Source organism: Miniopterus natalensis, chromosome 18 (assembly GCF_054644295.1).
Source record: "Miniopterus natalensis isolate mMinNat1 chromosome 18, mMinNat1.hap1, whole genome shotgun sequence".
Lineage (NCBI taxonomy): Eukaryota > Metazoa > Chordata > Mammalia > Chiroptera > Miniopteridae > Miniopterus > Miniopterus natalensis.
In genome coordinates, this window is record NC_142098.1 from 16,622,709 (window position 1) to 16,650,116 (window position 27,408).

At 49.5% G+C, this 27,408-nt stretch overlaps 1 protein-coding gene across 2 annotated transcripts; it reads right to left on the minus strand.

Annotated features, from left to right (window-relative positions):
* Positions 1-11,681: 11,681 nt before the first annotated feature.
* KLHL36 (kelch like family member 36) lies at positions 11,682-26,924 on the minus strand. 2 transcript variants are annotated; one of them, XM_087827167.1, is made up of 5 exons: positions 26,866-26,924; positions 24,582-24,660; positions 19,497-20,570; positions 17,828-17,985; positions 11,682-17,024 (listed from the first exon to the last, which is right to left on the minus strand). In XM_087827167.1, the coding sequence occupies exons 2-5, from the start codon at positions 24,642-24,644 to the stop codon at positions 16,469-16,471; spliced, it is 1,851 nt and encodes a 616-aa protein (XP_087683293.1). In that variant the 5' UTR covers positions 24,645-24,660; positions 26,866-26,924; the 3' UTR covers positions 11,682-16,468. The 2 variants fall into 2 exon arrangements, with proteins under 2 accessions (XP_087683293.1, XP_087683294.1); XM_087827168.1 differs by lacking the exon at positions 26,866-26,924 and adding an exon at positions 26,669-26,806.
* Positions 26,925-27,408: the final 484 nt, after the last annotated feature.

The window sequence follows — 27,408 nt, forward strand, 5'->3', positions numbered from 1 at the left end:
GGAGAGAGAGGAAAAGGGAAAGAGGAGGAGAGGGAAGGGGAGGGAGGGAGGAAGGGAGAGAGAGAGAGAGAGAGAGAGAGAGAGAGAGAGAGAGAGAGAGAGAGAGAGAGAGAGGAAAATGCTCTGATGCTGGCTTTGAAGATGGAAGGAGAGGCCATAATCCAAGGAATGCTGGCAGCCTCCAATAGCTAGAAAAGGCAATGAGACAGATTTTCTCCTCGAGTTTCCAAAAGGAACATAGTAAATCTTGGGGCCTACAGATCTGTAAAATAAATAATTTGTGTTGGTTTACACCAGGAAATTTGAGATCGTTGTTACAGCAGCCATAGAACATTAAATACAGGGGTTAATACCACCTACTGTGCAAGCATGTTGCCAGGAGGAAATGGATTTATGGGTCTAGCACATGGAATATTGTGCCTGACACTTTTTCAACAAATGGTAAGAGAGTTTTTATTATAACTCAGGGAGGGTGTAACGTTTCCCCAAGGAGGTAACATTTGAGCTAAGTCTTTATGAGTATGTTTTTGTGAGAAGGGATCCATATTTTGCCAGCTAAATTAATGGGTACATGGTCCCACAAGTAGGAGTTAATTCCTGGCCCCAAGAGGGCAGACTATTTCAATCAAGCCTGTCCTACCTGGAAAATTCTTTTCTGGAACTCTGATAGCATAGAGGAATACCACTAGTTTTGTGACTTTGGGCCACTACCTAACCTCTCTGGACCTCAATTTCCTCATCTATAAAATGGGAGAAATAATATCTGGCAGAGATGTAATGAAAATAAATATAATAACAAGAGAGCATACATAAATCAGCAAGCTGTGGAGCATATAGCAAGATCTCACTAAATGGTGGAAATTATCATTATTATTCACCGACTTTTTTGGAAGGAAGGTGATATTTCCACAGGAAGGGCTTGGTTCTTTTGACAATATATATTGTCCATGATAAAATTCAAACTTTCAGCCCTGGCTGGTGTGGTTCAGTTGGTTGGAGCGTCATCCTGCACACCAAAAGGTGGTGAGTTTGAGTCCTGGTCAGGGCACATACCCAGGTGGTGGGTTTGGTCCCTGTGCAGGAGGTAACCAGTCAATGTGTTGTTGTTTTCTCTCTCTCCCTTCCTGTCTCTAAAATCAGTTTTCAAAAAATTCAAGTTTCAAACAAAAATTAGAATTTAGGGAAACTCACCTCCACCATTGTGATTGGGGCAGCTTCCCAACACTTAAAACACTTTTCTGGTGAGATTCGTGGTGATAGTAACAAAGGACATTTCTAAAAAATGATGATTAATGCATGTTTCAACATTTAGAAGATCTGCATAATTTAGTGAATAAATATTTTCCAAGTGACCCATGTAGGGTGTTACAAAATCTTGAATGAGTAAAAAAGACATTCAAACTACAAGATAGACAAATGGATTTAGATTAAACAGGGTACAAAAAGTTCATTGATATGATTTTACATTCCACTTTGCAATTTTCCTTTGAAAAATGTGTCTTCTTTTGGCAGCAAAGGAAAATATCCACAATTATCTAAGAAGGCCATTCCTCTTGAGGAATACACTTTTTAGGAAAATATTTTTCCTTTTCCCAACTACATTATCTGGGTGAGGCTGGGTTTCCTTCATCTATTTCAATCAAAACAACATATCGCAACAGACTGGATTCAGTAGCCAGTAGAAGAATCCAGCTGTTTTCCAGACATGCAAGAGCTTTACAAAAACAAAACAAAGCAAAAAACAAAAATCAAAAACAACCAAAAAAATGCCACTCTTCTCACCAAATTTTTGTTTTGTTTTGGAAAACAGTTATTTTTCATTAAAAATGTTTTTTAATGTGTTGACATACAATGAGCTTATGATTAACAAACTGTCATGCATATTTTTTAAATGTCTCAGTTTTCCTTCCTAAATGGTAAATAGCAATAGATATCTCACAAAAACAAAAGCTTTTGGGGGTCAGTAATAATTCTGAAAAAAAGGAAAGAGACCCCAGACCAAGACGTTTGGAGTGACAGCTCTAAGGCAGCAGGCAGGCTCCCTCTCCACTCTGCAGGTGCCCTTCCATCCGCCTGGAACTTTCTGTCCCCTGCTCACTCCGGTCTCTGATGGGCACCTCCTCTGGCAGGACTTCCTTGACCACTCTGTCTGTAACGGCTGCCCACCCCCCCCTCCTGTTCTCTGCTTTATTTTTCTCTGCAGAACGTATCACTAGCTGGCAGGCGATGGCATAGTTATCTTATGTGGGCATTGCCTGCCTCCTCCATGAAGCCAGGTACTTGGCTTTTTTCACTGATATTTTTCCAGCACCTTTGACAGGTCCAGACATTTGGCAGCTGCTCAGTAAACAGTTGTTGAATGAATAAATGAATGAATGACCTCACTGAATTCTCATGAAACCCAGTAAGGTGGAGACTATTGGCTTCCACATTGTAGGGCTGAAGACACTGAAAGAAGATCGCCTAAGTCATGCACGACTTGCTTAAAATCGCACCTCTTATAAGCGAGGCGGACTGGGATTTTAAAAACGGGTTTGCCAAATGCAGAGTTGGGGTCTTACTTGGCAATTGAGTCAAACCAAGTACCATGAAAAGACATTTTTGAGACAATCTGGGAATGTAGGTAAAGCCTGGAGGATACCAAGGAGTTATTTACCAGTCAATGTGTTAGGTGTGCCAGGGGCATTGTGGTTATACTAGAAAATGCTGCTCCTTGTTTTAAGAGATGTGTGCTGAAATGCGTAAAGGCGAAATGCCTTGCTGTATGGGATTTGCTTTAAAATATTTGAGAAAAAAACAGAAAGGTAATAAGAGCAGGGGAAGCAAACGTGGCAAGGTCTTGCCAACCGCTGAATCTGAGATGTGGGAGTGTCGGTTCGGGTCCTCTGAGAAGCAATTCCTTCCCACCTGGGGGGGGAATCGGGAGGCAGCTGGTGGAGCCTTGAGAGTGGGGTGTAGGGCAAGGGGAAGGAAGGAGACTGGAGAGGAAGAGTCTTCAGATACAGGCCAGTCTTTAAAAGTTTCAGCATGGCTGTCCAGGAGCCTTTGAGCCAGATTTGCCCATCGGAGAAGTCCCATGTGTGTCAGGAAAGATCCCGCCCAGCAGCTAGCTGTATGAGTGCACCGTGGCTGCTGTAACAAATGACTGCAAACTGGGGGGCTGAGGACAACAGACATTTATTCTCTTACAGCTCTAGAGGCCAGAGGTCTTAAGTCAAGGTGTCAGCTCTTCTGGAAGCTCTGAGGGAGAACCTGCCCCATGCCCCTCTCCAGCTTCAGGTGTTGCCGGCAATCCGTGACATTTCTTAGCTGGTAGCTTCATCACTCTGCTCTATGCCTCCGTTGTCACATGGGCTTCTGCCCGGCGTGGCTCTGTCTCTGTGTCACGTCATGAAAACAACACGGAAGGTTTTTCATCCAGAGCCAAATCAAACCTCAGCTTGCCCACTGGAGCCCCTAATCATGGCTTGCTCTGCAGGGCATGCTATCTGAGATCTGTTTACTGATGAACATCAGCATCAAACCCAGCCCAGCAATCTGCCCCTGGGAGGGAAGGGAACAGACGGGGGGGGGGGGGGTGCAGTCCGCGGCCTCCCGTCCCACGCTCCCTGAGATCCATCCCCTCACCGATGGCTCACCCTTTCGTTTCTTGTCATTCTCTTGCTCTCTCTTTTTTTTTTTAATTTTTGGTGGCAGAACTCAATAGTTGGAGTCTCTTCTGAAGTAAAATATCTGTGTGGTGCAGTCCTCACTTACACACTGCACTTGCTGTCTCGTCGCTGCCCTCCCCTGGGTCCAGCACTGTCCCCACACAGCACACCAGCACGCAGACACCACCATCTAAAAGGACCTTGGCCGGGGGGAAAATTGCTAAAGAAAGGGAGTAAAGAAAGTGTAAGAGGTACCGTTGGTCTTTTTTAAAACATGTTTAAACATTTGTTTTTAAATTACGGTTGACATTCGGTATTATATTAGTTTCAGGTGCACAACATAGTGATTAGACACTTATATACATCACGCAAGGATCACCCCCATACGTCCAGTACCCATCTGACACCATACATAATTATTGCAATATTTTTTACAATATTCTCTATGCAGTACTTTACACTCTCATGTCTGTTTCTATAACTGGCAATTTGAGAAGTACCCTGGGTCTTGATTGCATTCTTAATTCTGACTCCAAGTCACTCTAAGACCTTCTAAGAATATTCACTGAGTTTCTGTCACTTGGTTCCTATACAGAGGGGAAAATCCACGGCGTCCTGCCCGCCTCATAGGGGAGATGCCGAGCCCAGCTGGGATGGTGAATGTAACGGCGGTTTAAACCGCGCAAGTGATCCATTAACTGCAATGCATTCACATTATTCGTGAGTTAAAGTCGCAGCATCACTACTTAATGCCCTTTCATTTTTCTTGATCTAGTCACCCCTACAAACCTTTCCTTTTCCCATTCATCCAAGAAAGTCATATTTTTTCATTGATTTTCATTTAATGTACGTTTTTCTTTTCTGCCAGGCAGCTCAGGGTGTGTGTGTGGGGGGCGGGGAACATTCTTTCAATCACTTTTAGCATACAAAAACAAGTATCTATGCTACTCTAAAGGTAGGATTGATTATTATAACAAAAACCAAGCGATTTTGAAGAAAAAAAAGTAATCCATGACTCCAGCACAAACATGACTGTTTGAATGTCCCCCACCTAAGCTTGTTAATGTGGGTGCAGTTGGAATCTACAGAGTGGACTTTGGAGTCTGAGGGACGCCTGCTCGGTTCCCAGGTCCTGCACTCGGCAGCAGGTGAACCTGGGTGAGTCCAGGGCCGGAAGCCTCGGTTTCCTTGTTAACAGCCCCTCAGGGGCTCCCAGTGCCTTTGAGAGTCAGATGACTGTTGGGCAGACTTGAAGACAGTGCCATAGTAGTCTAATGTGACATCCAAGGCCATTTGGTGTTCCCATTTGGGATAATTACCTGCACCGGCATGGAAACGGGTGGAGGTGACGTGGGAAGGTGGTGAGGCTGGAGGAGCCCAAGGAGACAGGAGGACGTTGCAGGTTAAGAGCCTGTTACTGAATCCCAAGCTGGAGACAATTTGCAGACTCCTGGATACATCCATAACTGAAACTAAAGAAAATTAATTGAATTCCCAGTGAAGCCATCCCGAAATAGGATGCTACGGAGGAGCTAGTTAGCAGGGGAGAGAAGGGAAAGGACTGATGTGAAAGGTGAGAGAGAGGCAATGTTAACCTAATGCCGTATTTCTGATGGGTTGGGTTGGGTAGGTGGGACAGTCCAGGAGGAGGTGTTCAGCTACGCGAAGAACCTCTTGGTGGCTCTCAGCCTGATGACAGAAACACAAGCGAAGAGAATGGAGGTGCTTGTCTGAGGGCACCAAGCACAGGTCTTGTCTTTCTCTTCATTTCCATCAGCATGGCCTTGTGAACATCACAGAGGTCAAGAACACGTCTCTACCAGCACCGCTCCTTGCTTCAGAGTTAAATGCTCCTGGGCTTGAATTCTAGCTTTGCCCGCTCAGCCCGTGATTTCATTTTTCTCAGTCTTTTTCTTCGTCTATAATCTTGTGACAAGGAGACAAGCGTCCGGCGCAGCAGCAGGGGATACATATTGAGACATCAAATGCGAAGCGGTTTGCAGGATGCCTGGTACAGGGTGTTTCATGAGGGGTAAATGTGGTGATGATCATTCTGGGGCCTCCAAACAGACAAACAATTTTTGACCAGCTGGCTTGTGACACGGATTGTTTCATTCCAATTTAAGATGCTTTCTTTTAATGGAAGTTTAAAAAAAGTAATAAAAGTGTAATTACCATTTGATAGGTAATTACTATGCTGTGTGTGCTCTACAATTAAATAAAAGCGATCTGCATATAAGATTATGTTGCTTGCTGTTAGCACTATTGATACATTAGTTATACAATAATTTTGAATTTAACTTCATCGGCAGGTTCTGGGGATGGTAGCCTTCCAGGAGAGGGAGAGGGAGAGGGAGAGGGCTACCGCTATTAGTACTCATGATCTCAAACAAATTGGATGAAGTGTCAAAGACAGGAGACTGAGGCTCTCCTACTTTCAAAAATCCAGTTTGTTTTAATGCTCTCCAATCATAAAGGTAATACAAGCTCAATGTGATAAAGCAAAGAAGAAAAAAGAAAAAAATATATATATATTAACATAATGGTGAGAATTTCATTTAGTTCAATGGTGCATATAAAACACCCAAGAAAGTGCCTGGCAATTAGTTACTACTCAGGAAATGAGAATGTTATTATTGTTATTATTATTATTATTAGATATCTGATTTTGTATTCTGGCTTTTCTTATAACATTAATGCAAGTATTTTTCCATTCTATTAAGAAGAAAAACTCAGTAACATTATTTTAAGTGACTGTGTAATATTCTGTCCTCTGTATGTTCCATGTATATAAATTGTTTCTAATTATTTATTCTTAAGAATATTAATGAACATCTTCATGCATAAGGTCTTCTCTGCATTTCAAGTTATCACATTGTATTCGTCAGGATTGTCCAGGTAAACAGAACCAATAGGATATAAATATATAGATATGTAATGATTTATTATAAGAAATTGGCTCATGTGAATATGGAGGCTGAGAAGTCCCACTGTCTGCCATCTGCAAGCTAGAGACCCAGGAGAGCCCAGGGTATAAGTTCCAGTCCAAGCCTGAAGGCCTGAGACCAGGGGAGCCTATGGTGTAAGTGCCAGTCCAAAAGCAGACCAATGTGGCGAATATATAGTCCGACTCTTTGGATGGAAAAGGCAAACTTATACCTGGAATATTGTCAAGTCCAGTCAAGATAAATTGCTGAGCCTTCCAGGTAGAAGGGGTCTAAGGTAACCAAGTGGCAGGTGGGTCTTCTTGAGAGATGGTACCATATTGGGAGCTCAGCACTGGTCTATGTCACTAGCAGTGGAAGCAGCTAAATGAGCCTGGGTGAGTGGAGCCCATGCACAGCCTCTGTCCCTGTCACCATGACTACTCTGTTCATGTGCCCATGTGCCAGCACTGGGGTAGCCAAGGACTGACTGGCTGGCATCTACTGGCAGTCATTCTGCTCACTCAGGTGCTCAATGCCTCTTGCATTGTGAATGCCCTCTAGTGAATATTACATGTGACATAAAGATCTACACACTCTGTGCCCACTTGTATACGCCTGCCCACGTGCCTCTTCTCCAGTCCTGTTTGTCCCCAGTCATCTTTTTCTTCCAGGTCTCTGAACCAGTCAAGCCAGTTGCCACTACCTATGAATCTATACACATTCTTATCTCAGCCTACTTTTCTTTCTCCGTAAAGTGGATGACCAGCTGTATCAGCCAAAGTCTGCCTCTTGGGAGGAGTTCCCCTGAATGTTGTCTTTCAGAGTCTGGCTCATGGTGAGTCCCTGGGTCTGTTCTCTTGTTCTCTTGTGGATGCCCTATTAGTCAGGGTTCTCTACAGAAACAGAAGCAATAGGATGTGTGTGTGTGTGTGTGTGTGAGAGAGAGAGAGAGAGATTGATTTATTTTAAGGAATTGGCTCCTGTTATTATAAAGGCTGGCAAGCCCAAAATTTGCAGGGTGTGCCATTAGACTGGATGAGCCCATGTGGTTCAAGTCTGAAGGCCATTTGCTGGAGAATTCTCCCTTGCTCGGGGGAGTTTAGTCTTTGTTCTCTTAAGGCCTTCACCTGATTGGATGAGACCCACCCACATGTTAGAGAGCAATCTGCTTTACTCAAAATCCAACAATTTAAATGTTAATCTCATCCAAAAAACACTTTCACAGAAATGCCCAGGATAATGTTTGACCAAATGTCTGGGCACCGTGGCCCAACCAAGTTGACATATAAAATTTAACCATCACAAATACATTAACTAAATCAAGATTCTTGATCTGCAAATTTGAAAGCCAGACCTTAAAACATAGTAATCACATCAAGCCACTGTCCTCCATGGGGAACAGGTCCTAAAAAGTCAACTGACCATCTTTTTTGCTACCATCATGGCATCTTTCCCTGTGGGTGATGGGACAATGACTGAATCTTTGACCATCAGAGCTGATGGGACACAGAAATCTTTTAGCTTCTCATTCCCAAATGGTTTTGTGTCTCACACGGTCTCTGTAGTTATTAATAGAGGGAAAGGCAGAGAAGGACCGGAGGCAAACAAGCTTGGGAAATATAAATTTAAGCAAAGTCAGACAGGTATCTTTGCTGGGACTTTGAGAGGTTGTAATATACAAAGTGTACCCTGATGTAACTCTCCAGGAGGAGGACATCGCCTCTTGAGTTCCTCAAACCTTTCCAGAACTCCTTGAAGTAGCTGTTTAGGAGACAAAGGTTCCTCAGGTCACACTCTGAGGGACACCAACCGTCTCCAACCATCTCATTCCACAGATTAGGAAACAGACTTAAGATACGAGGGGCCTTGCCCAGGTAGCATGCAGCAGAGCCAAGGCCAACATCCAAGTCCCTGACCCACAGCCCGTGCTCTTTCCACATCACAGAAATGTGATCCGGCCCGCATTCTGGAAACAGGAGACGTTGAGTGAAGCCCTGGTGGAGGCCATTCGTTAGGAACGCTGGATTGGAATCCAGGTCTCTTCATCTCCGTCTGGAACCAAAAAGGACCACAGCTTGGGCGCACTTAGACGTTCGGAACTATGTATAGGAATTACATACTTTTAGCACTTTTAGATGACTGAAAGGGTGGGGCCGTGACTTCCAGGGGGGATGAGTCACTATTGTGGCTTGCCTGGCGAAATGATTCCATAGGGCAGAGAGTGAAGCTGTGGAGCCAGCGGACGCTGGAGACCATTCAAAGGGCTGGGTCACGCCTCAGGCCTTCCTGCCCTGTCAACAGGAAGCCCACAGACACGGTTCACTCTCTCCGGGAAGCAGCAGGTGTGTGCCCCTTGCAGAGATTTCCTCCAAGATCTTCTCTAGCCTTTTCCGGCTGGAAGCTCCAGCTCCCCCTAGACTGGGCTGTGCTTAGCCAGAGAGAAGCCTGTGGTTCAGGTTTTGGCCAGTGCAAACCCAGCACACCTGTAGGGCAGTTTGGCAGAGACTCGGAGCCCAGGAATGCCCGTGGAGGGAGGAGGGAGGCGGCAGGACCCCCTGTTGAGCAGTGGTTCTCAATGGAGCATGCCTGAGGCTCCCCAGGAGGGCTTGTGAAAGCACACCTTGCTTGGGGATGATTCAGCAGACTCAGCAGATCTGGGGTGGGGCCTGCGAATCTGCATGTCGACCCAGTTCCCCGTGATGCTGACGTTGCTGGTTTCGGAACCACCTTTCGGGGACCGCTGCTCTGGAGCGCCCCTGGAGGATCCCCTGAGGTCCGCATGCACAGAATTGCTCCCGCAGCGGGCCCCAAATCAATGCCGTCTCTATTCTCACCCTTTGTCCCCAGTTTGAGAACACAAGTAGGGAGATCCTGGCTCTCAGCCTATAGCTATCTGGGAAACCAACACACAGAAATCAGAGAATGGGGTGAATTATTGCTGTAATATTTTAAACAGCTGTCAGGGTAGCTGAGCCTGCCCTGAACCACCGCTGTGGCTGTGGCTGGAATCGGAGGAAGACAGTGGGGCTGTGTCAGACGCCAGAGACACCTGCTACACGTGGAGCTGGATTTTAACACAAGTCTGCCAGCTCAACCCCCTCTCACTCAACTACTGGGAAATGGCCACCATTTAAAGTCCCCACCTGGGGTATTATGTGCCCAGAGGCCCCCCCTAGGATGCAAATGTGTGAGCTGAAGGGCTAGCTAGGGGAGTCCTTAACTTTCACTCAACCATCAGCTGAGATTGCTGTCCCCTAACTCGGAGATGGCAGAGAGGCAGCTCAATGCATGGGGCTTGGGTGTTCAGATTGGACTGAATCTCTCCTCTTCTGAGCCCCACACAGACAAGGTCCTCACTACATGTGGGCTGAGGTGGGGCGATTGTCTCAAGGACCTGCCCATATCCTTGAATTAAGACCAGCTCATACATCACCTTCTCCGTGGAGCTGGCCAACTTTATATTCAAGAAGGTGACACAGTCACTCGGCGTCTGCTCTGTGCCACACAGGCACTGCTGCAGATGCGGGGGGATACGGTGGTGACAAGGCACCAAGAGGCCTGCCTGCCCATGGGCTGACTCCTCGTGGGAGAAACACTCACGGACGCAGGGCAGGTAGGGGTAGGTGATACGAATGGGCTAAAACCCATTAAACTGTACACTCTAAATGGATAAATTTCACATATGTGAGTTGTGTCTCAACAAAGCTTTTTTAAAAAAAAAAAAAATCTCAGGGAGTGTGCATGGCAGGTGAGAGGAACAAAGGCACTGGGCGAGCCCTAGCCGGTTTGCTCCGTGGGTGGAGTGTGAGCCCGAGGACTGAAGGGTCTCAGGTTTGATTCTAGTCAAGGGCATCCCATGACTTCCCAGGTGGGTTAGAAAAGGCCATGTGGCTGCTGCTAATCACATTTGGGACACTCGCTCTGGGAGCAGGAGCATAAGACATTTGGGTAAGGCCATCGCCACATGAGAGAGACTCAAGGGGCCAGAGCAGGAGGGGAGGGGGAAGAGATTGGGGGGGGGGAGATTGTGAGGGAGAGAGAGGGATGATGGGGTCCTCGTCAGGCCCCATCTTCCAGGGGGCCTCCAGGAGCCACCAGCTGAGTGTACATGAGACCCAGGTGAGAGCTGAGCTGCTTAGCTGACCCAGTGAACCCTAATTTGTCAACAAAAAGAATTGATTATGGTTTTAAGCCACTCCTTGTGGATGACTTATTACTCGGCAATAGACAAAGCACCTTCTCATCAGCTTTTCCTCCTTCGTTGTCTCTCTGGCTTCCTGGGGACCACCTCCCCAAAGAAACCACCTGCCTTCAAGTCCTTGTCTAGGATTCTGCATTCAAGGCCAGGACTGATTCTAGCACTGACCAGCTGGGGGGTAAGGTTGTCGATCCAGCTTGGGTAAGATCACTAACCCAAGCCTTGGCTTCTTCATCCCGAAACGGGAAAAATATCTCTAATCTAAGATTCTTCTGGGGTTAAAATAGAAGAATCCCAGTGACTTTAGCATCTGGGGGCCAGTGTCCCGTTTGGGGCAGCTCATTGGCTCAGAGGCAAATTCTAATCCAGTTTCCAGGTGTGATGGGCACGCAGGTATCTTGCACCATTCTCCCAATCGATGTTAAACCGCTGAAGGCACCCAGTTGTGATTGAGCTTGTCTGCCGGCCTTGCAGAACCACAGCAAGGCAGGGGCACCATCATCTTCCTGGGCCCTAAGGGAAATAAAGTGAGCTCTGTTCCTATAGAAATATTATTGTATCTTTCTGATAAAGGTAATAAATTGCTTGCCATAAACTATGTTTCCCTGGTTCCTAGTTTCCTTTTCTAGCCAAATTACCCCAACAGACACACATTTAAGCAAATAGTTTCATTTCAGGTCACAGAACTTAGTGCTGCAATCAAGGATCTGAATGAAATTCCTGGCAAAATACAGTAATTGGAAGCACAATGAAAACCGAATCGAAATGTCCCAGCATCCCACAACACTAAAAGGCAGCCTGGTAATTTCCAAATTATATTTGGGCTCAACATGCAAGGGGTTCTTTTTTATTTGGGCAGAGAAAATAGGGCTGAAGAACATTATAATAACCACACAAGACTAGGAATGCAATTATAAAATAAGCCATACCCTAGCAGGCAAATCATTTTAATGTGTTTTGAAAATTGAATACTCTGCATGGATTTAAAGGGGGAAAAAATCAACATGCAGGAAATTAATTAAAAAGAAATAAGACACAGAAAAGCTTCAAGTGTCATAAAGTTACAAATACAAAAGCAGAAATTAAAGAACACACGATTACAGATTTTGATAACATTAGTAGCCAGAACATACCCAATGAATTACTTAATTGTCAAATATCTTACTAATTTTGACAGAAGGCTGGTGGTAATGATTAACATCAATTGATTCCAAAGGACTTTATTTGTCCTTCAATTTCAAGGAAACCTGTAAAGATGGCTTCAAGTAACTTTGAAAGGGTGGAGTTCTTCTCAAAGAAAACTGACCTGCAAGGGTTTATCCCCATTGCCCTCCCCCTACCCCACACCAAATTTGTACATTCATTCAACTCTTTTAACTAAGGCAACCAAAAACAATTTCTTGAGATCCCCAAAACATCCTCAGAAGCCACAAATTCTATCTGTTTTAAAACAAAAACCCACAAAGAAATTAACAACCTCCAATGCTGAGGGCAATAATTCTCTAAAGTGCAGGACAGCTCACTGTTACAGATTTCGTGGATTTCATGTTAAAATTTCTTTAAACGAATGGGTGGATAAGAGTGGATCAGGACCCCAGCCATGCCCTGGGTTGAGAAATAACCCGTATGAGAAAGGTGATCTATTGATCTGTCCTCAGGTATCTTTTCAACTCTGTGCACATTGCTGAGGTAGGAGCTTTGGAAGGAGTACGGGACATCTTAAGGGAGTGAGAGTGTCCTCTTGACAAATCAGTGCCCTCTTGCTCAGTTGGGGGCCTAGATGGTCATGGTCATACTCATTGGTCATGTGTGACCTTACAAAATTCAAGAGTTGTATCAGATCACAGCCACGAGGAGAGCAAGATCCAAGACAAAGCCACATGAGGCGGGCCATATCCTGGCACTGACCACAGGACATTTGCTATCTAGTGCAAGCTCAAGGGGGTGGGGATAGGGGATGAGGTGGAAAACTCTGGCAGGCAACCTACAAAACAGTTATTAGCAAATGGTATCAAAAAGTATCAAAACATTTCAAAAAACTTTAAAAACTGCCAGGCTTGGCAGATGCACTTGGCAGGATCTCCAGCTACCCGTGGAGCTGCCCTGTCCTCCAGAGGTTTGTCCTGGAGGCCAGGACACCGCCCCCGCCCCTCTGTAGACACTCAGAATCTGCAGACAGCGCGGATGGCCAGGCCACGGCTGGAACTGCCTCTCCAGGTTAGGGACCAGCGGTCTGAGATTCTAGCCCAAAATTCCAAGAGCTAAAAGGCCTGGGAGGGGCTGCTCAGGCTGGAGCTGGCCAAGCCACCTGCCATGGACGACCAGGGTAGAGAGAGGCTGAAAACTCTATCAGGGGGTGGGAGGGTGGTCCTCTCCCATCCCACAAAGCTCAAATCACCAAAAAGTCGCTCACTCCCGGACTTGGAGCCAGGTACTTTTGAACCACAGGTCAACCCACCTGAACTCACAGAGTGAGAACCTGGACCTCAGGGGAGGGACTCCACCCACTTTTGGCATTTGGGTTTCCACCCAAAACAACACCCCTTAGGGTTGGCTTCTGGGGTTTCTATTAAGTCACCATGAGGTCAGGTCGCCTTATCAGTCAGGGGCAAGGGGAGGAACGTTCAGAATATAATACACGCATGAGGTTTGCTGCTCAGATCACGATCTCTAGGTCCTACGTGGTAGTCTATCTAAAAGGGCAGACTGTTAAGAATACTGATGGAGACGCTCTCTGCACACCTTCAACAGCAGAACGACCCCCATAAGGAACAAGGATTTCTCCAGCTCTTCTAACCCCTTCCATTATTCTATTTATGTCTTAAGCAAACAGGGTTCCAACTTGGGTGATCAAACTCAAAGCCTACAACTAACATGGAGTTAAAACTCTAGTTCTTTAAAAGTGAGGAAAAAACAAACAAACCAAAACCTGAATAAGAACCCACCATGCTTATTTTAAAAGATCCAAACAAATGATCTAGATAGTCTCACAGTTCAGCTTGAAGCCTTGACAGTTTGATGACATTAACGGCAAATGCTGCTGGTTTTGTCTCAGGATGGCAGCCTGCAAGAATCTGGGCCTTTGTCACTTTGGTTTGAAACGACACCTTTGAGATTTTGCAGTTCAAATGGCCACCTGCCAAACTGAGTTCAAACCATTTCCTCCCATTCTTAGTTGGAATGCACAGCGGTGATGTCCATCTTTAAACATGGACAACAGAAGTCAGCCACGGGCCCCGCCACTTTGCTCTCCCGTGACCAGGCTCGTGGGTCATGACGCTCTTTTCCACGGACCCCAATGAGCTTGGATAAGTGGGGCCACCACCAATTATTTGAAGTTGGTTCACAAGAGGAAACTTATCAAGTCAACCTTTAAAGAAATGTCCCCTCATCCTCAATATTAGCTTCTAAGCCTTGTAGATGACAAACTGACTTTAGTGGAAGGAGAGACATCACAAAGTGTCAGGTGCAGGAGGGACATTGTAAGTAACCAAGGCACAAGTCAGAACAGAGGCCGGAGGCCCGCACCCTGGGACACGACCTGGCAGTCAAAAAAATTAAACAGCTGGCTTAGGCTAAAAACTGATGGCTGTCCTCTCTCCAAGGTCGAAGTCATCAGTCTCCCCAAAGCACGAATAGTCTTTCTATGAGCTCTTCCCCATCTGCCCCTGGATCCTGGTTGACCACCTTTGTTTATGACTTGGGCTGAGTAGGGGAGAACAGATCATAGATTCTGTGCCTTATAAAGGATCTTCAAGTAATGAACCCTTTCCTGGAAAAGGAAAGGGCTAAGCTACCCCAAAGTTGGGAGAAGTTCTGCAAAACATGTTTCATGGAGGGGATGAGACTGGTATGAGACAAAAAAGGGTTTCAGGCTCAGCGAAGACTGGAAATGCTGGTTGGTGGAAGGTTAATAGTTCATGCAGGACTTCTCAGAGCCTTTAATACACAGAAGAGTTTGTCAAGCCACAAGAAGAGTGTCGTTTTTTGGTTTGTTTGTATGCCTTGCAGAACTTCTCAACAGTCTGTAAGCCTCTAGGGACTCCTATACACAAGGAACTAGCTAACTATGCAGACTGCTTGCCCAACTAGCAACAGAGGGCAATGATTTGGGTAATGAAGCTTTAAACGCCCAGTCACTCTCAGTTCTCCTGGTTGCTATCAAAATCCTGGAAAACCTTGAAGCAAAGGAAGTGCAGCAAAGAGACAAAAATAAAATAAACTGAGATTCTTATTCTAGCATCAATGTTAACAATACACCTTGAAGTTTTCTCATCTCTGCAATCAGATCTCTGCCAAGGTATAGATCATGAATACTCCTCTGGCTCATGATTAAGTTCCTTTCCTCCCGTCATGCTTTGCGTTACACAGCGTCCTGGGTGGTAGCCTCAAACTCTTCTCAAAGGCCACGCATACTCCTGATGTTCCCCTAACTGCAGAAATGGGTGCAGGGCAGTCACATGTCTCAAAAGGAGGTGCTATTTTAGTAGCTTATATAGACTGAAAGAGCTTAACCCCTGGGAGGAGCCTGGCCATTATTTCATCTAACCCTGTCACTTAACAAGTGAGGAAACAGCTCAAGACTTGTTAAAGAATTTGCCCAGCAACACAAAACTACTTAGCAGCAGATGGCTTTCCCTCGAGTTGGGGAGCTGGCGAGACACTCAATCACCTTCTTAGAGATTAACTTCTTCTTGTGTACAAGCTTCCAATGCTTCTAAGGAGCTGGAGTCAGAGAACAATGGCAAATTCTAGGGTGCTACCTCTTCCTTTCCTGAGAAATAAATGTAGACTTGGGGGCTCAGTACATCAGAAACAGTAGGTGCCAGGAAAAAGGAAAAGTTAAAAGAAAAAAAAAGAGAGCAAATCACAGAAATGATGTTATAAAGAGCTTCAGGTCTTTTTTCGCCCTTCTTCCCTGATTACCTAAACCCTTTTAGAATTCAGGAAGATTACCAACCAGGAAAGCTGAGTATTCAAAAACAACAGTCACTTGATAAGAAAATCCCAAGGGGGACACCTCCCTGGTGAGAAGCCCCAGGTCTCACCTGCGGGCCTGTGAGCTGGCGAGCCTTGGTCACTCTCGCCCTCTCGAGGTCCCTGTGTCCCCGCTTATGGAAACGAACGCACTTCACTTTAGCCAGTGATTCCCAAACGTGGCTGATGCTGTCATTCCAGGGGCTGGTTAAAATAGTTTCCAGCCACTCCCCTCACTACTCCTGGTAGTTTCAGATTCAATCATTCTGAGGTGGAGCCCAGGGATCTGTATTTTTAAAAGCTCAGCCAGGTTTGGGGAGGCACGGACTAGAGGATCTGAAATGTCCCACCGAAGCCTCTCGTTTCACTACCAAAATTTCTACGTAACCCCTGCCCCGGCTACTCTCAGGGGGATGGCTGGGAGCGTCCCCAAAGGTTTGTAATGTGGGGAGAAGCCCTGCACAGATATAAGGGGATAGTTCCTGTCCAGGCCCAGGTTTAATTACTCAAGCAAGATAATATATAAAGTTATGTAGAATATTTAATCGGTTACGGTGATATTATAGAAATACTAAGAATCATAAAAGTAAAAAAAAAAAAAAAAAAGCTGCTAAGTGGTACACAATGGTTCCAGGGCTCTAATGAAGTCGCTTGCTGGTCTGCAGACACTCTGGGAGGTGGCGGCGGGGACGAGGCCCCAGGGGGCACGGGCCGGGTCACTGGCCCCGGTCCTGGTGCCTCTTGGCCTTGCCCTTCTTCTTCTTGTCCTCCAGCCGCGGCTTCAGGGCACAGACGCAGGCGGACACGCCGGCGATGGCCTTGGGCAGGTCAGTGCCCTTGCTCCACTTGTCCTTCTCGCGGTCGTACACCTGCACCGTCTTGGAGAAGGCCGTGCTCTCCCAGCTGTAGCCGCCCAGGATGTAGATGCGGCCCTCCCACACGGCCACGCCCGACTCGCTGTTGGCGTGCAGCAGCGGGGCCACCCGGGTCCACTGGTTGCACTGCGGGCTGTAGGCCTCGACGCCCAGCACGTCGAAGCGCTCCATGGACTCCACGCTGTCGTCGCTGCCCCCGATGGAGTAGATGCGGTCCTCCAGGCTGCACATGCTGTGCCAGCCCCGCGCTGTGGTCATGGGCCGGCGCTCCTCCCACACATCCGTCCGGTGGTCGTAGCACAGCAGGTTCTTGCGGTAGGGGCCGATCTGGTAGTCGTGGCCCCCCGAGATGTACACGAAGTCTTTGTAGATGGTGCCTGCGTGGCCATATGTGAACCTGGGCAGGGGTGGACAGAGAGACAGAGGGAGCTCAGTGCCGTCCTGGGCTGGGCCCCCAGGAGCTGAGGCCTCAGTCTTTTCCTCTGAAAAAATGGGCACAACCTGTCCTCGCAGGGGCTCGTGAGAATTTGAGGGGATAATGCAGGGAGCGAGCAGGCACCTGGCGAACACTTTATAGATGGCAGCTGTCACAGGGGGTGGCAAAGCAGGGCGGACAAACAGACAGCTTTGTAGTCAGACTGCCCGGGCAAGAATTCCCAACTCTGCCCCCTCTCCGTCTCCCCACCTGAGAAATGGGCATAATCAGAAGACAGCAACAACATGCTATTGAGGCACACATATGTACCTGATCAAATCATACAGCAACAGGGGATGAGACAGAGTACAATTCCAACCGTAAGACGGTCTGGAAAAGTCAAGGCTACAGAGACTGCAACATGCCGGTGGCTGCCGGCGGTGCGGAGGAAGTGGGGAGGGATGAGGCATGGGGCACAAGGAACCTTCGGGCAGGGAAACAATTCCGTATGGCTCTGTAACGGTGGATACCTATCCACTGAAGCTCAGGAAGGGAACAGACTCAGAAACGGAGGGGTGCTTGTCTTAACGGCAGAGCTGACATGCACGTGGTCGGCCTAGAACAGGAGCCCTGACTCACCGCCACCATGCCCTCCACCCCTCTTGGTCTACCTCCCGTTATTAACAAGCCAGGAGATTTTTTTCCTGGAATTAGAAGCCAAAAAATCCAGAAGGTGAGGTGGACTGAACTGTAACCCAAAAGGCCGCCACAAAACCTCCAATCACCTTGGCAAGCCGGCCACGTAGGACCAGGAGTCGGTCTTGGGACTGTAAGTCTCTACTGAAGAGAGAGCTCCATTTTCATTCCGGCCACCGACGGCCACCAGCATGTCTTCAATGGAGGCAAGGTAGAAATCCACACGGCGCTGGTTCATGGAGGCCACCTGCGGAGGCAAGACACCTGTACCTTCCCTTCCCAAAATCCTGGATAATGTCAATATCTAGCATCGCTTCCCAAAGGTGTTCCTATAGAACACTCAGCCCAGGAAGGTGAGGCAGTGGCCAAGTGAGTTTGGGGGAAGGGAATCAAACTTGGAAGAAAGAAGGGTTCTTTAGGAGGGACTTCTTGGAGTCCCCAAGGACCCCTGCGACATTGCGAGTCCCCAAGAGGGGACTGGAGAACACAGCTCCCCAAACTTGTTTGGCCACGTGGCCAGCCTTGTGTACTTGAATGCTGCAGGATACACAGTTCATAATTGCTGATTTAGTGACTTCTTAAAATAAAAACTCATCTTTCCTCTTGTCAACCCCATCGGATCGTTTTTTAATTAATGTTGATTGCCATGGTGTTAACAGGCAGAAAGTGGCGCTCGACAGGAAATTAAAAAGCAGAAGACCCAACTTTTTTTTTTTCTTTAAATAATCCAAGCAGAACACATAGATCAACACAGTCCTGCAGGAGGCCATACATTCAGGCTGCCACCGACACTAAGTTTTTGAGGACGGGCTCCAAAGCAGGGAGCCTCTTTCTAGTGGTATCACTTACACCTTGGTAGGTGGTTTCAGATTTTTGAGGGGAAAAAAATCAAAAGATCGTCAGAGTCCATTCTGAGTTTTCAGCTCAGAAAAACACCAAGTTAAGTAAAATCACTGAGGTATGAGTATAAAGACTGAGACTGGCTTTCATGGATGTGGTCTGGAGAGGTGTTCGTGGGAGAAAAGGAATACCTCTTCGCCTCTGCCAGGCACCTGTCAACCAACAGGAGCCACACACAACCCCTGACCCTGGCAGGTCAATGTGCCCCCCCACACATACCATTTCCAGAGGGAGAAACTGAAATTTGGAGAGGGCAAGGAACCAGTCCGAAATTCCCAGCTACAATGGGATGTGAACTCAGGTCTGACGCCAAGACCCATGCTCTTCCCAGAATCAGCCACCATACCTGCCAAAGATGTGAGCCTTCATGGCCCCCTTAAACCAGCTCCAGACCTTTCCAAAAGAGGAGCCTGGCTGAGACTCTGAGCCACGGGGAAGAATGTTTGAACTATGGGTCAAATCTCTAGACCAGCGATATCCAATGTGGTAGCCACCAGCCTCGTGTGGCCGTTTACATGCAAATGTGAATTAGAGTGAAAGCAAATGGAAAATTCAGTCCTTCGGTCCCACTGGCTACATTTCAAGAGCTGGTGGCCACTGCATGAGACGGCGCAGACGCAGAAGGTTTCTATCGGTGCCGAAAGTTCTAGGCTGACCCTGAAGGTCAGCCCTCGCTCCCCACAGCCGGGGTGCAGGCAGAGGGGAGGGTGGGAACTCGGTGGCTCGTCACTTTATCCTTACACCTTGTTCAGAGGCAGGAACCGGTCAAGGCCAGAGAGAAGGGAGGGGGCAGTCAAGGTTAGGTTAGAGAGATCAAAAGTCCTCAAGAGTAAAGAAAGATTCTGGCTTTAATCTCACCTTGATCCACTGTTTACAGCGGGGGTCATACCTATAAAGAAGATTGGACGCCGCGTCCCCTCCATTGTCCCTCGAAAAGCTGCCGCCCGCGATGAAGATGAACCCCCCCAGCACAGCAACACAGTGGTGGCTCCGTCGGGCCGGCAGGGGCGTCTCCTTGACCCACTGCTCGCTCTTGGCGTCCAGGTAGCAGGTGTCGTCGCTGAGCTCCAGACACCGCTCGGAGACCTCGCCGCCCACGAACAGCAGGCGCTCCTCGTTGGTGCGGAGCGCCGTGCGCTTGGTCTGCATGACCGGCTGGGCCGCCAGGCTGTTGTGGTAGCGCACGGCCTCCTCGATGAAGCCCTCGCAGTTGGCCTCCCTGGGCAGCAGCGAGCACACGGCCGGCTTGACGCGGTGCAGCAGGTCGTTCTTGGGGATGAGCGGGAAGTGGATGTGCTCCAGCACCTGGTAGGCGTGGGCCTCGCGCTCCGGCTGCTGCGTCAGCCACTGCAGGGCGGCCTGCAGCAGGTCATGCTCACACTCCCGCTGCACCTCGCTGCTGCCCAGGTACACGCACAGCTTCTGCATGGAGATGTTCTGCAGGAAGTCGGGCGTGAAGGACAGGGTGCCGAAGCGGCTCAGGATGAAGCCGTCGATGAAGGCGTCCAGCCGCTTGAGGCTGTAGATGGAGGCCAGCTCCTGCAGGTACAAGTAGTTGTCCTCGCTCACCTCCTGCTCCAGGTACTCGCAGCAGAAATCCACCACAGTCCAGATCTGCAGCAGGTGGGCCGTCTCCAGGATGTAGTCGATGTTGCCGCCGTCCAGCGCCAGCTCCCCGCCGTACAGGAAGTCCACCACGGCCTTGAGGCCGATGTAGGAGGCGCCGATCAGCTCCACCTCCTTCTGGAAGGCCTCGCGCATGCCCAGGGTGAACATGGAGTTGAAGTAGTCGCTGCACACGGCCAGCAGGTTGCGGTGGGCTGGCACACGCTGCTCGTCCGCCACCAGGACGATGTCACAGAAGAGGCCGCGCAGGCGCTGCTCGTTCAGCCGCTGCAGCACTGTAGTCGAGTGCTCGGCCCAGCGGTACACCTGCGGGAGAGCACGTGTCAGGGCCCCGCTCGCACCCCGGCCCGGGGCGGGGGGAGACGCGCCAACCTGTCCCTCCACAGCCACGGGGGTCAATCGAGTGGGACACAGCCAGGATTTTAAATACAGTGGAATGAAGGAGACTGGGAAACAAAATAGGGTGCATTGTTGGAAATAAGGGTGTGTGTGTGTGTGTGTGTGTGTGCGTGTATTGGACATATCCTTCCTTCCTTCCTCTTTTTCTTTATAAATAAAATTCCTAAAAGTTTTTTTTTTTCTTCCCTCCCTCCCTCCCACCCTTCCCGTGGGTCATGAGTAAATGGGTTTGAAAAATGCCGTCCTGTCAGGATGGAGAAGTGGATCCAGATACAGCCTCTAAAGTCAGACAGAATCAAGGTTCGCACCCAGCTCTGCCACTTCCCAGCTGCGTGATCCTGGCTGAGCCACGAGGAGGCTCTGAGCCTCCATTTCCTCATCTCACTGTGAGGATGTGGGTACTCACCATGCGGGGGCGGGGCGGGGTGGCAGTGGGGTGGGGGGGTACCGAGACGGTCATGGCAAAGAGCCTGCCCAAGGAGGGCTGTTGTGACTGTCAGGCCCCACGGAGACTCAGTGCCGAGGAAGGCTGCTTTCTGTGTCTTAGAAAGGCACGTGGGTTATGCTACAGAGACCCCCATTTCTAGTGATCCAAACTAAGGTGCTCTGGAGACCCTAATTCCAGAAGCATGGCTTCACCAGCCACTGCTAGGGTAAAATGCAGAAATGCTCTTTTCCTGGGGGCATATGTGTACCCTGCACTGCTGTGCATTTGACATATGCTCTCATTTGAGCAACATGAAAACGCTCCCAAGGAATGTCTACTATTATAATCCCCATTTTCCAGATGAGAAAAACTGAGGTCAGAATGACTAAGAAACTTGCCCCAAGCCCCACAGTGACTGCGGCAGGGCTTAGACTTGAACACAGGTCTGATTCCAGAGGCCAGGCCTGTAATCACCATGCTAGACTAGATTTAACAAATCAATTGATATGAATCAATTCCATAAACTCAGGCTGGCAGGCATTTATTGAGCGCTATATGTCTGCCATGTGCTTTTGAAGATAAGATATGTCAGACCTAGACAATAGTTTCTAAATCCTTGGAGGGCTAATTATGCTTCGGGCTTTCAGGATACTGCATGCACACTCCTTTATTTCCTCACTATAAAAACAACAAGAAAATTCAATCTAGGGGAAAACAGGCCGTTCAGAAATAACAACTAGGGAGCTGGTCGATTTGAGGACGATGGAGGAAAAGGGCTGGCTGGGCACTAAGCCCGAAAAAGGGAAATGGGGTAGAGAGGAAGGCGGACTGAGGGCTTAGTAGGTGTGAGCAGCTGTGTGACTGGCTTACAGGTCCCCGAATTCTTACAGGTTACTTGTCAACATGGGTCCTACAGCAGTGGGTTTCATTTCTCTTTCCCCTCCAAATCTGCTCCTTACTGCCTGCAACACATTTGTAATTGAGGTCCTTAATTTCCCTGTGGTTCTGCCTCGTCCGGCTAATTCCAGCATCAACGGCTCCATCTACATTACAGGTGCGGACAAGGACCTTGCATTCCGATGAGGACCCCAGATAGGTACTGCCCCAAGTTTCCTTCCCATTGGAGTTTAGAGAGCTAGACTCGACTGCTCTTTTATTACCGGGTGGTCCCTCCTAGGTCCCATACATGGATAGCTACGTCTATTCTGGTTGGTAGCAGAGGGAGCCGGGCTGGCCTGGTTTTGGCTTCTCATTAAGCGGGAATGGTCTGGGCACCGACACACACTGGCTTGGGGCTCCTCTCAGGTGTGGACTGAAGAAAGGAAATGAAAAGGCCCTGCAGCAGCAGGTGCTCTCATAACAGTAAAGGCTCCGCGTCCCGAGAGAAGCAAGTGAAGGGCATCAGGTGGGCTGTTTGCCCACCCTGAGCCCCTGGTTGTCCCTAAGCTGGTGGGGGTGCAGGGACTCCGCACATGACCCCAGGCTGCTAAGTAGAAAGGGAAGCAGCCCCAAGGGGCGGGGATCGGGGAAAGCCCCGGATGACAGCTGCCAAGGGGAACCATCTGGTGCAGGGAGCAGGAGCAGGGGCAGGGAAAAGGGCAGTGCTGCTTCTAAAACTGGGTCTCCATGCTAAGTAGGCGCATTTAATTCTGTACCTGGTTATTTTAGTGTAGCTGCAGAGATGAGAACTTGCAAAAAAAACAGACAAGCGTGATTCCCCAGTTTTAAAGAGATGTCCATAACAGAGGCGCAGCATTCCGTATTCATTTTGAAGCCCCGACTCCCCCAACATTCTGATGGCATCGACCCTGTTTACTCATTTGTTTCCTATGTCGCAAGTTAGAATAGATCAGTGAACAGTGGGAGTCACACAACAGGACACTCCACCGCACTGAGGAGTGACAATCTACCACTACACACAGCCACCTGGGTGAATCTCAGATGCACGATGCTCGGTGAAAGGAGCCAGGCACAACAAGAGCACCTACCCTCTGGTTCATTTACGTCAAGTTCAAGGGCAAGCAAACCTGCAGTGTCGGAAGTCAGGAGAGTGGCAATGTAGGGACTTGGAGGGGTTTGATAATTTCTTTTTTTTTTTTTTTAAATCTGGGTACAGGCCACGTGGGTCTGTTAACGTCTAGAGAAATCAAGGTACACTTATAGTTAGGAACATATATATAACCAACCAAGGGATAGAGGACCCTCCTCCTAAAAGCTTCGATTCAGAAAGAAACCAACTCAGAGTCTGGCTTCGAGGGACAAAGACTTACAGCGCTATCGAACTTAGAAAGCGACACTGTCTCCGCAGCCAAGCTCTGGAACAAAGCCCCTTTGAGACAGCAGCGAAACCTTCCTGGGTTTTCACAGTAGATAAAGCCGGGCTTGGCAGAGCCTTCTCAGTGAATGTAAAAGGAAATAGGAGACCGCTTCTCAGGAGAACCAACCTCTCCTGAAAGCTACACCCCGTTTTTGTTTTATGCGCATCTGTAGAACCTCTTCCTCTCATTTTTTCCTCAAATCTGTAGTATATGCACAACTCCCTTTATCTAATGTGGTCTTTCTCAATCTTTCTCAACATTTTTTCTAATAGCCCCCATGAAAATGTTACCACCACATGTATTCTGTTTGCCCATGCATGTGCTATATGCATAGCTGTGCTATAGTCATAAAAAGAGTAAAATTCTCTCCATACCCCAAAAACCAATTCTGCCGCCTTGGGGAAAATATCGGCCTCACTGAAAAGGATGATCTAAGGTAACCATAAACTGTGATCTCCAAAAAGGGCCACTTCTAAAGAAAAGGGGGTGTTATTGATACGTATAAGGAAGCAGGTATAAGAGGGGACTGTCCTGAAAATCGGTCCCCCAATCCTTACTTATAGCAGCTGTGAGGACAAGGGCTGCTGCTCCCAGGCCCTCAAGGAGTTTGATGAAGGTATAGATTTCCAGCTCTCAGAGTTTCATTGAGCAGGTCTGAGGCGGGGCTAGATATGCATCTAATGAGACACCCTCACCTTCTCCCAGGGTGATTTTGATACATCCAGTGTGACAGAGGTTGGTAACCCAGCCCTGGGAAGCCATCCTCACTCACTCCTCAGGCCCCAGAAAGTCACGATGGGGGAAGACCCTGGGCCCTTCACATCCAGGTACGCAGCATGCTGACCCCACTATAAGGTCAGCGTTGGCTTCTCAATGGACTTGTCCTTGGAGTTTTTGAGCCCCCAAGTGGGGAATGGCAATCCCATGGCTTTTATCCTGTCCCACCCACCTCAGGGTTGTGGTGCAGAATATATAAGCTGAGTTGTGTCTCTACCATCCCTCACCCTCGCAGAGCTCTGATTTTACGATTCCTCCTCTCCTGGCCCGTGCTATCAGGAGATGAACACTGCCACCAAGACCAGAACACCAGTCTGTACATTAAGAACGAGCTCATCAGAAAAACATCCCACTTCCCGGGCAATTTGCACAGGTGGTGAGCGACCATTCACAGACCTTTGAAGATTCGCTGATCTTGTAGGGTCGAGACACTCGCGTCTGCCGGCTTCCCTCCATCATAAAAGAGGTCACAGTCCTACAACAAGAACAGGACTTCTGAGCACACAGCGATAGTAATGACGCTAGTGCATTCATTAACGGCAGGCTCTCCTGGACGATGGCAATGACAACAAAGGTGACAGTCACACAGAGGACAGAAGGAGAGAAAGCGGTGTACTACAAAGAACTCCTGCGGCAAGGTGAAAAAAAATCAGGTTGTTAGAATCAGAGAGAACATTTAACAAGTGTTCCTTTGGCATCTAAAATCCGAGGACACCGTGTCTTTTAGCTAAAACACCTCCTACAAATACCTACCTTTCGAAGCTTGATCTCACATAGGCCTTTGAGCTAGACTAAGGTTATAATGACAAGAGTTATCATTTCAGAGCCCAGACGATGACCCTGGAACCAAGATAAGGGCTTTATTTACATGTGCTGTCTAGTTTAACCCCCATAACTAGCTGGCCAGGCTGATGTCACTTATCCCATTTTACAGATGAGGATACTGAGTTAAAGGTCACAAAGGCAGTAAGTGGCTAAGAAGCAAACCTGCGCCCTTCATTGTGATGCTCTGCTGAATGTGACCCAGTCTTTGAGTGTCACGCTTCTAAAACATCATGATGAAGCTGAGGACGTGGTGCCGTGATGACTGCTACATATAAAGCATGTTCGAGCAACAGGTACTGGTTTAAGTGCTTTCCTCATTTAATCCCCACAACAACCCCATGAGGCCAGCACTATTATTATCCTCAGCTCATGGAGGAGGAAACTCATAGCAGTGAGGGGAAGTAACTAGACAGCGTCACACGGGAAGAAGCCGAAAGAGTTGAGATTCCAGTTGAGATTCCAGCTCGGAGCGGCTCCCCTGCACTTAACGTCCAGGCTATTCCACCTGGTTAAAAAAGAAAAAGTCTGCAGGCAGGAAACCTGCTGGGGCCTTTGTCCTGCCTGGAACATTGAGGATAAACAAGTTAACCCTCTCTCTACATTATGGTCGTTTATAAAACGGGCTGGTTTACCAGGTAATGTTAAGGTTTCTTCAGCTGTGAAATGCCAAGCAATTCACTGACAGCACAGAGCCAGGCTTTGGGGGACCTGGGGGACGCGCAGAGGAAGGCCTGAGCCAGCACAAGTTGCATACTGGGAGTGAGGGTTTAAGGAGGAATTTTCGTCCCTGCTGAGTTGAGAAGAGTCAATCTGTTACCTACTGAACAAAACAGTCTTTGCAAATAAAAAACAACGTAACAAGAAGTCAGCATTGTTTCAAGATAATCTAGGACACATGGGGGATGGGGGGGGGTTCCAGTATTCCCAAGGGAGGAATAACTTCGGGCACAGTCCATGCTGTCCAGCTCCCTAGGGGAAGGAAGGGACAACTATAGACTTCTCTGGACAAATTAGCAACTTTGTGACAATGGCCAGCTGTACACACCCCTATCCTTCCTGAAGCAACCTCAGCAGCTGGGGAGGCTCAGAGAGGGAAAAGAAAACCATTGATGCAGTGCCTGCTGCACACCCCTGACTCCTCGTTTCACCTTCTCCCTCTGAGGCGGGCGGCACCATCCTTTCCGACGCCTAGGCTCAGGTGGAGGAGGGGCTCGCCCAAGGTCACACCTCGGGAAGCTGCGGGTCCCCTCTCCCCCGCTCCAGGCAGCAACCCACGGTTCCGTTCGCCCGGAGTGCTCAACGCTTTCTTTTCTAGGCCAAGATTTCTAGAGAGAGTTTCCCCTTATGTAGGTCCCCTTTTGTCTCCAGGCAAGTGGTGTGGGGCCGCTTTCTACAAGTGGTGTGTGTCCCCTGCCTCCGTGCTTTCTGGAAGCAGACGGGGGGGTCAAGGCCACCTACGCGGACAGAGACGATCCCCAGTTATGCATAAAAGATCTTTTCGTAAACACGGGGACAGAGGCCACGTCCGGACGGGAGGGCCCCCCGGGAGCCTCTTCTCCAAGCTGCTGCCCCGCGTTTCCACCCTGAACCCGCTCGACCTCAGCGCCCGGGGAGACACGACGCCGTGGACATGGTCACGGCTGCCCGCCAGCACTCACCCGTCGCCGGCAGGGTCTCCGGGGACGCTGCTGTCGCTCGCTCGGACCCGGCACCCCCTGGCGGAACTGCCGGCACAACGGCCGCCCGGGCGGGCTCGAGCCGGCTGCGAGGCGGCGGCGGCGGCGGCGGCGGCGGCGGAGGCGGAGTCGGGACGCGACCCGGGCCGGCGCCCGCGGCGGGACGCGGGGACACTCACCTGGGTCGCGCGGGCCACCCGCGCAGGCCGCACCTGTCCTGCCTCCGGGGGCGGCGGCGCCCCTCCCCCGCGCCGCTGCACCCCTTCCCCGGGCACAAAGGGCCGCCGCGGGCGGGCCGGGCGGGGGCAGCGCTCGCCGGGGCTGGGGTCCTCCCCGGGCAGGCCCGCCCCCCGCCCCCCGACGGCGGCGGCGCCCGGCCGGTGCCGGGCCCGAGGCGGGCTGGCGGGGGGCCCCCTGGGGGCGCGCTACGGGCGGGGCGCGGAGACCCCCGGCGGCGAGGCCGGGCGGGCGGGGCGGCGGGGCGCGGGCGCCGGAGCCCCGGGGCCGGCCCGGTGCGCAGCCATGGCTCCGCCAGGAAGTGCGAGGCCGAGGGCGGAGGCGCGCGCGGCCAATGGCGGCGGCCGGGAGGAGGTGGGCTCAGGCGGCGCCGAGGCGGGGCCTGCGCCCGGGGCGGGCGGCGCGCGCGGGGCTGCGGGGCTGCGGGGCTGCGGGGCTGCGGGGCTGCGGGGCTGCGGGGCTGCGCGGCTGCGCGGCTGCGGGGC